The sequence below is a fragment of the Artemia franciscana genome, chromosome 20 (genome assembly GCF_032884065.1).
Source record: "Artemia franciscana chromosome 20, ASM3288406v1, whole genome shotgun sequence".
In the NCBI taxonomy this organism is placed as follows: domain Eukaryota; kingdom Metazoa; phylum Arthropoda; class Branchiopoda; order Anostraca; family Artemiidae; genus Artemia; species Artemia franciscana.
In genome coordinates, this window is record NC_088882.1 from 8,323 (window position 1) to 18,875 (window position 10,553).

Consider the following 10,553-nt stretch of genomic DNA (forward strand, 5'->3'; position numbering starts at 1 on the left):
GACAACTTATTTTTATATATATAGATAGATCTATATCATCTATATCTATATATATAAAAATAAGTTGTCTGTGGATGGATGTGTCAGGTGACGTCACCTGAAAAAACTGGATCAGGTGCGGTCAAAACTGAAAAAACTAAAAAAAGGCAAAAACTACAAAAAAAACTAAAAACTAATAAAAAAAATAAAAAAGCTAAAAAACTAAAAAAACTATAAAGGTAAAAACCAATAAAAAACTAAAAAAAAAACTGAAAAAACTAAAAAAAGGCAAAAACTACAAAAAAAACTAAAAACTAATTAAAAAAAGTAAAAAAGCTAAAAAACTAAAAAAACTAAAAAAAGGTAAAAAACTAAAAAAACTAAAAAATAAAAAAAACTAAAAAAAAAGGAAAAAAACTGAAAAATAAGCTAAAATAAAGGTAAAAAACCAATAAAAAACTAAAAAAAAAAGGAAAAAAAAACTAATAAATGACGACACTCAAAGAGAAAAAAAAGGCAAAACTACAAAAAAAACTAAAAACTAATAAAAAAAATAAAAAAGCTAAAAAACTAAAAAAACTAAAAAAAGGCAAAAACTACAAAAAAAACTAAAAACTAATAAAAAAGCTAAAAAACTAAAAAAACTAAAAAAAAGGCAAAAACTACAAAAAAACTAAAAACTAATAAAAAAAATAAAAAAGCTAAAAAACTAAAAAAAACTAAAAAAAACTAAAAAAAGGTAAAAAACTAAAAAAACTAAAAACTAAAAAAAACTAAAAAAGGTAAAAACTAAAAGAACTAAAAAAGAAAAAAATAAATGACGACACTCAAAGAGAAAGCGACCAGGACAAAAGGAATGTTCGATTAGCAATCAACAAAGCACCGGGACATAGGGAGTATAAATGACGACCCGGGGGAAACAGGGGGATATAAATGACGACCGGGACAAAAAAAACTAAAAAGAAAAAAAAACTAAAAACTAATAAAAAAACTAAAAAATCTAAAAATCTAAATAAGCTAAAAAGAAAAAAAAAGGAAAAAAATAAAGGAGAAAAACAAAACTAAAAAACGAATGTATATACAGACCGGGACACCGGGATACAAATGACGACCGGGACCCGGGACACAGGGAATATAAATGACGACCGGGACACAGGGACACAACTCCGGTACACCGGGATACAAATGACGACCGGGACACAGGGAATATAAATGACGACCGGGACACAGGGACACAACTACAACGGGGACACCGGGGGGAAACAGGGGGATATAAATGACGACCGGGACAAAAAAACTAAAAAGAAAAAAAACTAAAAACTAATAAAAAAACTAAAAAATCTAAAAATCTAAATAAGCTAAAAAAGAAAAAAAAGGAAAAAAATAAAGGAGAAAAACAAAACTAAAAAACGAATGTATATACAGACCGGGACACCGGGATACAAATGACGACCGGGACCCGGGACACAGGGAATATAAATGACGACCGGGACACAGGGACACAACTACAACGGGGACACCGGGGGAAACAGGGGGATGTAAATGACGACCGGGACACCGGGACAGGGAATGGTCGATTAGCAATCACCATCAACAAAGCTCAAGGGCAATCATTAGAATCATGAGGTATAGATCTGAATACAGATTGTTTTCCCCATGGACCATTATATGTTGCATGTTCAAGAGTCGGTAAACCTGACAATCTATTTATATGCAAAGACAATGGGACAGCAAAGAATGTTGTATATTCGCAAGTTTTACGTAGTTAAAACCATATATATATATCTATCTATATTCACAGGTGGGACATAGGGACACAACTACAATGGCGCGTAACTATTATGGCGCGTAACGACTTACGCGCGCGGGGGGGGCTTGGGGGGGGCGCGAAGCGCCCCCACCAACTAGGTGTTGGGGTGGCGCGAAGCGCCACCCCAACAGCTATTATATATATATATATATATATATATATATATATATATATATATATATATATATATATATATATATATATATATTTATATGTGTTTTATTGCTTTTATTTTCTGTTTTTTTTTTATAGGGAAAGCTGAGTACTTCTGAAGCTAACCTTGTTATTCAGATAAAATCTAGGCAAGATCTTGAAGCTAAACTACAATCTGCTGACAATACCCTTTTGAAAGACCTCTCATTAGCAAATGAGAAATTAACAAATTTTCAGCAAGAGAATTGCGAACTGTCTGCAAAAATTAAAAGTCTAGAAAATGTTTGTGAGAAATTGCGCAGCGAAAATGAGCAAAACTCACTAAATTCGAAAGCTAAACATGAAGATCTGAGATGTATTACTCATACGCTTTCTGAAACGAAACAAAAATTGAAAGACTTGTCTGCTTCGTCTGAAAAAGAAATTGGGGAATTACAATCAAGATTTGATGCTAGTCTTTCTGAATGTTCAAAATTAAATTGTGAGCTAAATGATTATAAAAATCAAATTGAAAACATTAAAGAGCAAATTATAAATGTCGAAAATGAGAAAGTATTGATATTGGCAGACAAAAACGCCGAAATCACTGAAATCCGTGAAGGGTTCAAGAAAGCCGAACATAAAGTATCAGAAATGGAAAGTTTATTATCAAACAGAGAGAAAGAACTGGCCGAAAAAGAGCAGAAGCTATTAATCCTTTCAAACGAAAATGCAACGCTGTCAACCGATTTAGAAAGCGAAAAGTTAGCTGTGGCAAATCTTACTTACAAATTTGATGCAGAAAATTGTGAAAAAGTAGATTTAATTGTGAAACTATCAGAAAAAGATCAGAAACTAGCAGAACTTTCAAATGAAAATGCAACCCTTGCCGCTGCAATTATGACAGAGAAAAAGTTATTGGCAACTCTGTCAGATAAATTTGAATTTGAAATAGTGACAAAGTGGCTTTGTTGTCAAAATTATCTAGTCTTGAGTTGGAGCTCAGTGAAAATAAGAGTCAAGTAGTCAAACTAAATGCAGAACTTGTTAGCTATAAAGCACAGTATGATTCTAATCTAGTAGTAATAAAAGATCGTGATAATGAGATACAAAATTTGAAATCTAGTCTTAGTGCAGCATCTGAGTCGCTATCAAAGTCACAGATCGAAGCCGAGAATAAAGCAAAAAAGCTTGATTTACTTGAAAAGCAACTATCGCAATTAACTTCAAGATAGTTGGATTAGGGGAAGTCGCCACTCAGTTAGAACAATCTTTAGTAGCTGCGAGTAAAGAGGAAAGCGGAGTTAATTGATAAAATTTGAGAGGCTTGAAAGGGAAATTGTCACGTTAAGCGTGGATGGAAACAAGTTGAGTGATTTAGAGAGTCAAAATCAAGGTCTTCAAATGGAATTAGAGAGACTCAAAGTAGAGCTTAGCAGCAAAGAAGTAATATGCGATGAAAATGTGAAAGAGAAAGAAATGCTTTTGAAAAAATTAGAAATGAATTTGAAGATTTGAAACGTAATTAGATTCTGAAACTAAAAAGAGAAAGGAATTGGAGAATGAAAAGATCATGCTTGGTGGAATAATCAATGAAAAAGAGAAGTTTATTAAAGATTTGGAATCGCAAATCGAAGAAATAAAATCGATCTTTAATGAAACCGAACGAAAACTTAACGAACGTATTTCCAAAGCAGAAGAAGAAACTCATATCATAGCTCTCAAAGCGTAAGTGGTTCCCATCTTTTTATCTTCTCTTTTGTCATAGGCATAGAATTTTTCAACCTATTTATACAGCAAGATAACAAAACAAAAGTTAATATATTTAACGAGCTATTAACAAATAATGATTTAAATGTGTATTTATATAGTTTAACAAACTATTAACAAATAATATAAAAATATAATTATAACAAACAATAGTTAAATGATTAACAGAAACAATTTTAATAACGTGAACAACCATCAGGGAAATCTATTGGGGTGTTATTGATGGTTGTTTTCAACCGTACCATCAATTATTCAGAACTGAATCATAAACTAATTAAATCATTGACTTCCCAAACGGTGGCATAGTTTTGTCAAAACCTGGGGGGGGGGGGGGCAAAGTGGGAGCCGTTTTTTACCAAGTCAAGTGAAGATGTCAGTTAAAAATGAAAAATGAGCCATATAGTGCCATAAAGGTGAATATATAATTAAGAAAACTGACCCCGTTTTCTGTGGATGCTTGAATTATGCAGGTTTATCTCAGTTTTGACAAGATTCTTGTTGAAACAAAATTTCAGCTGGGGGGGGGGGGCAAACTGGGGTCTGGCGGCCAACCGAGGTTTGGGAGGGGCAAACAGCTTTCTATGATGTTCTAGTGTGTCGCCCAGCCTTGTATTCCGGAAATTGACCGCAAATTTTCTTTTTTGGATGCCATACGGGGTTCTATGGTGGTTTATCAAGTTGATTTATAAAAAGCGATTAAATATAAAATTAGCTTTTAGATGAGCCTATAAACAGCTTTTTATGATGTTCGGTAATCAGTTAAGACTGATTACCCTCCAAGAAAAAAAAAAATCAACAACATCGTCTAGCAATGGGCAGTTTTTTGGGTTTTTTTCCTGGGGGCGACGTATGTACAGAAAAGCAGAAATAATAGGCATATCCTGTGTAAACACAAGATATTATAAAAACAAAGTTGAAAGACCTGGTATTGTCTAGGAGCGAAATGGAGCGTAAGTTTTCTTTTTGGGTGCCATATGGCGCTTTATAGTGGCGTTATCAATATGATTGTATACAAAACGATTAGACATAAAAATTAGCTTTTAAATGTGCCTCTAAACAGCTCTGTATGATGATCTAATGTCCTGCTGAGCCTTGCATTCCGGAAATGGATTGCAATTTTGTATGCCATATGGCGCTTTATGATGGTATTATCAAGCTGATTGTATTAAAATACAATTAGATATAAAAATTAGCTTTCAAATGAGCCTTTAAACAGCTCTCTATGATGTTCCAGTGGCCTACTAGCGGCGAAAGAAAAAAAAGAAGAAGAAAATAGAAGTTTCAGTGCAGAGGTTGTAGGGGGGGGGGCTATAAGTGTTCCAAATAGGGTTTAGACAATGACAAATTTCGTTTTTGTACTTTTTGTTTCGATCCAATGCCACTTGAAAGGGGTTTCAGACTCTTTATCAAAGTCGTTGTAAATTTGTATTCAAAGTTACGTTTTATTATTAAGATTAATCGGAATAATAGCCATTTCTGAATCAGCTATAAATGCCAATTGTTTTTCACAAGACAGTTTGAAAAAAACGTGTTTTGAAACTTTTGGTTACTATGGGCTGTGGTTTGTTTTTACTGGGTTGCAGCTATTGCCGCAACCATTATCTTATTTAGTCAAAAGGCTGGGTGGAGTAAGAGTAATTAATTGTGGACTTCGTCTGACTCTAACATCTGTAGCACATGGTACCAGTTCACCCCTCGCGATCGAGAACGTGTTCATTGGGTGCACATCAAAAGATTTTCCCGTCTGATAAGAATTTTTTTTTTTTATTATTTTGCTTTGACCTAATTTCTTATTTCATATAAGCTAGCAAATTAATTTCTTTAGACTAATCTTGCCCTGATATGATAGCTCCCAATACCTAAAAAAAAAAAAAAAAAATTAAAATACAATATAAATATTATGAAGTATACATATATATCTAAATAAAATAAATATAAAACATAATAGAAATATAAGAATAAATACTATACAATTCTCTACACAGTATATTCTGCTTATATTTTGGAATATAGGCAGAATATCCCCAAAATCCTTTTTTTTATTTTATTTTTTTTTATTCATCTTTATTTCTCTTACTTTCCCTTTGACTGCTTGATTTTATGTCTGAGGGAAGTTTCTCCTTCGAGGGGGGGGGGGAGGTATTTTCCAGCAAAAATTTTCTGGGGAGAAGGCAATCAGCCGACTGCCTTTGGTCTAGACATTTTGTAAATAGATGTGAATAGATGGCGTTGAAGGTCAAAACAGCGCAATTTGGCCTTAGATTTTAACTTGATTATATTAAAGAATATTAATCTAGTAGAAAATAATTATCTAGTATGCTTGTATTAGGAAATTATAATAAGATGAGGTTTCAAATGGTTATTCCTTGTTATCTTGGAATTAGGAGATTTGTACAATAAGTTAATTTTCTGGGTACTATATAGTAAATTGTGCCATTAAGCTGTGTGCTGTAGAAAAGGAGAGAAGGTTAGCACTCCCCTAGATAAGGATGGAACAGCATAAATATGGTTCGCAAGGCACCCCCTCTTGTAGGGGGGCGGACCAACTTTTTCTTTCCTTCAAGTATATAACGTTGAAAAAAAAAAATAAAGCATAAAAATAAACTTCTCCAACAAAGAAATAGACTTTTGTTGATTTGTCCAAACTTACTCTCATAGGCTTATGCCAGCTGTGCCTCACTTTCAGACTATCTGGCTTTTTTCTAATTAGCCATGACTTGATGGCAATTTTATTTTAATTCAAAAATCAACGGACAAAATAAATGCATAAAAATTAACTTTTCCAACTACAAAATTTATTTCTATATTATTGTTAAACTTAAGATTTTTTACGCAAGTTTTTTAAACTTTTTAATCCAAATTTTCTATTAAATTGTATTAAAAACTTAATAAATTGTTTGTATAATTATTTTGTATAATGTTTATAACACAACTGCCATTTTATTTCTTTATGTAGAAAGAAGAATTAGAAAGTGTTCCCCTTTCAAGTTCTATATGTATATATATATATATATATATATATATATATATATATATATATATATATATTTATATATATATATATATATATTTATATATATATATATATATATATTATATATATACATATATATATATATATATATATATATATATATAATATATATATATATATATATAAAATTAAGAGCGAAAAACAAGTTTTTTAATTTATTTAAAACTAAGTTTTACATCTTTGTAAATGGAAAAGTGGTGTGGTGTAAGAAATTACTTATAAGTTTTAATAGAATCCTGACGTCCTTACATCAAAAGGGTTCCGCCAAAATTCGCTGATTTTTGACGGAAGCTTTGTGGCGAACATTTTCAGAACCGTTTGATTTGGGAAAGCAAAGAAATTTACCTGTATATAATTGGTAATTGTCTGTAACCTCGAGCCAATCGTTAAGCTTCATGTCTAAAAACAAACCCGAGGTTGTATACAACGACTGCTTGAATTTGCAGCTTCTTATTACAGAGACATACGCACTAGGTTTCCGATCCTCACAAGATAGTATACGTTACTGTTTTTGGGTTTTCTTCCTGCAGGCTCTAATGCTCATTGTTTAGTACTTCATAGATACTTTTATTTATTTATTTATAATGTTTGTTTGTTTGGTATTTATTGTTTCATATTGCAGCGAAGAAGAACGAACATATTTGGCTGCAGTTAAGGGAGAAATAGAGGCCCTGAAATTGGAGAAGGAGGAGTTAATAAAGAAGATAGCTGATCTGGAAAAAACTTGTTCAGATACAAAGAAAGACTTATTGCTTATAGAATCAACAGGAGAAGAAAAGATGAAGTTGGTCTTGGAAAAGGATACTTTAATGAAAAGACTGTTGTCTGTTGAAGAAAAGTAAGAACTTATAACCGAACGTATTTTTCTAATTACTGGACCCTGATCGTAATTAAATTAGTTGCGTTGAAAGCGTAATCTTAAAAGACTATAAGTTATCTACCTAGGATACTGCCATATATTTGGCCCAGAAACAAGCATCAACCCCGCCCCCTACTCTTCCCCATGGGAAAGGAATAAAATTAAAAGATTCTAAAGATAATACTATTAAAAGATGTCGACAGTGCAGTGCTACCCAAACAGAACTAGAATATGTCAAAAAAAGCCTAGACTTGGTTTATTTTAATCTACAAATTAGATTTTAATGAAAGGTCTAGGTTTGTTTAATCTAACCTATTAATTAAATTTTAGTCTAAATTAAGTGTATTCTATTGTAGCTTAATTTTGTTTTTTAACCAAATAACTGGTGCTAAGTAGCATTCATAGCGTACGCTAGTTTAAAAAAATGTTGAAAAAGATACTTATTGTGTCCTTCTCGTAAAATCTATGTTTTACTTTTTTAATTTTTTTTTCACCTTAAGTAATTTTTAGTAATTAGGAATTTTTGCAATTGTAATTTTACCTTTTAGTAATTTACTTTTGTCTACATTTTCTTTTTTTTTTTAGTTTTTTTTTACTATATTGATTTCACTTCTGCTGCAAAAATTCTGAAAATGTTCACACGATATGTTTTGAACATGATAATATGAAATAAGTTCTAAAAATTCATCATAAATTTCGTTTTAAACGGGCCTTCTCTCTATTTCTACGACCAATAGTTGGATGCAATTATTAAAAGAATTTAGTGCGCCCATGATTTTTTTTTTAATTAGAAGGAAGGGGTGTGAAAAACAAAAGAAGAAAATAGGTCGTAGATTTTTTTTTTTTTTCATTTCAGGTCGTTTCCCCCTCTTGTCCGATTGGTAAATTCTGTGGATCTTGAGCTATGGAGGCTTATCTTTGTTTTTGACAAGATTTGGAAGAAACTAAATTTCAGATAGGGGGGGACTCTGGGGTCCGGGGAGGGGGGGGGGGGTGAACTGAGGTCTTGGAGGGGCAGTTGCCCCCTGTCCCATAGCAAATTAAGCCCATGTTGGGCAAGTTTCCTAGAAAGTTCCTAAACACAAAAATTCAAATAGCTGAATTAGAAGCATGTTTTGATTCACTATAACTTATTAGAAAATAGCAAACATCTTTTCCATTAGTGGTTTTATGCCTCATAATCCGGGGGGGGGGGCAAGATATTCTTGTAGGAGTGAAAAAAGTATAAAATAAAAGGAATTTAATGTTAGAAAAACTGGGTAGGATAGTAAAGGTAATATACAGTAGCGAAAAGAAAAAAAATAAATGAACTTAGGTTGGTAAATATAGATATAAATTATTAAATATAAAAAATTATTAAATATCAAGGCCGCATCCAGGGGGGGGGAGCTACGGTGTGCCCCCCCCCCCCCGTAGCTGATAAAAATGATAATAAACAATTTTTTTGGTGCGTTATTTGTAAACCTCCCCCCCCCCGAAAAAATTCTTCAATATTTAAAAATTATCAATATGAAAATTATCAAACACACAATATTATATAATACATACCTTATATAAGGTGACGAAAATATTTTTCCAAAAGGATATAGGTCGCTTCTTCTATGTTTTCTATCTGGTATGGAATTTTGTTCCTTGGTTTTCAGCGAATAGTCAGTTAGCGGCTGATTGGTATTTTTCTTTTTTAAAGTGTGTTTTATTTTTCTCCTTTTTCGTTTCTGTCTTGTTTCATTTGTTTGTTTTTCTTTCTCCCTGCGTTCCCAGTCATAGAACCTTGCGGTGGGGTATTTGACGTTTTTCTTTAAAAAAAAAAAAAAAATCTTACCTTAATTATCAGAAAAAAGTAATTAAGTAATTATTTACTTAATGTATTGTATTACTTATTTAATTAAATGTTGCTATAAATATAATATTTTATTGCTTATTTTATTGTATATTTACTTATTTGAATTTGCAATAAAATAAATGAAATAATTAATTTAGTCCTGTGGTGGCGCAGTGGATTTGACCTTAGCTTGGTAATACGGGACCCAGAGATCGAATCACGCTGCGGGAATGCACTGCAGGGCCGACGCAGGGACCTTAGTAGTCAAGAAGCGTCGTTAATTCTTAAATAATAATAATAATAATTAATTTAATTTTCTGTTTTCAGTTGTCAGCAATTTTTCGTTTTTCTCATCTGAGTCATACTAACCTTCCTAATTTTTCCAGTTAAGACTAATATATTTGACAGTAAATCGACACACTTCACTCAAAAACCCCTCAAATCACTGAAAATGTAAAAAAAAAAATACCAGAACGTGCTTAAATGTAACACAAAAAAGAGACATTTAGGGAAACAAAATGAGCTTTTAGACTCAATTCTTACAAATATGCTTAGCTTACCGATTTTAAAACTAAATCTGTATATTTCTTGCAATAAGGTCGCTGTAATTAGCAAAATATATTTGTAGGAGATTGCCCCCTTGGTTTTTTTTGCCCTATAGATTGTGAAAAGGTTTTTTGGTAATTTTTTGAAAATATCTTTGTTGGTATTTTGATTTTTTTTTTAAATGAAAAAAAATAATATTGCCTCCTCCTTTATTTCAAAAAACTACATGATGCCACCCGTACGTTTCTGTGTTGGCACTCCTCCCAATCTTTTTTATTATTTAAAATTTTCTAGTGCATCGACTGCCGCATTCACTTACCAAGAAGAAAAGCTGAATTTACTAGAATCTCTAGAGGCTGTTAAGAAAGAGCTGAAATCAAAACTTTCGAAAATAGGGAGCTTTTAAATAAGGTATGGTCTGTGTGTATAATTTTATTAATCAAGTTCTTCGTGAAGTTAAATTTTATTGTCACTAGGGGTGAGGTAAATGAATCTCCCTTCATGTTTAATCCCCAAATGTACTTAATTTACTGTTTTAATTCTTAATTTAAAAAAGGTAGTCAATCTAGGCTTGTCTCTCTTAAGGATAGGAACGGGGCCA

At 31.9% G+C, this 10,553-nt stretch overlaps 1 protein-coding gene and 1 non-coding gene across 2 annotated transcripts; both read left to right on the forward strand.

The window, feature by feature from the left end:
- The first annotated feature begins 3,484 nt into the window (after positions 1-3,484).
- LOC136040230 (M protein, serotype 12-like) lies at positions 3,485-10,363 on the forward strand. The gene is made up of 3 exons (XM_065724424.1): positions 3,485-3,649; positions 7,348-7,563; positions 10,247-10,363. Exons 1-3 carry the CDS (start codon positions 3,495-3,497, stop codon positions 10,356-10,358), a joined length of 483 nt encoding a protein of 160 aa, XP_065580496.1. The 5' UTR covers positions 3,485-3,494; the 3' UTR covers positions 10,359-10,363.
- LOC136040471 (U6atac minor spliceosomal RNA) lies at positions 6,137-6,245 on the forward strand. Its single transcript, XR_010620755.1, has one exon. It is a non-coding gene; the product is annotated as a U6atac minor spliceosomal RNA (small nuclear RNA).
- Positions 10,364-10,553: the final 190 nt, after the last annotated feature.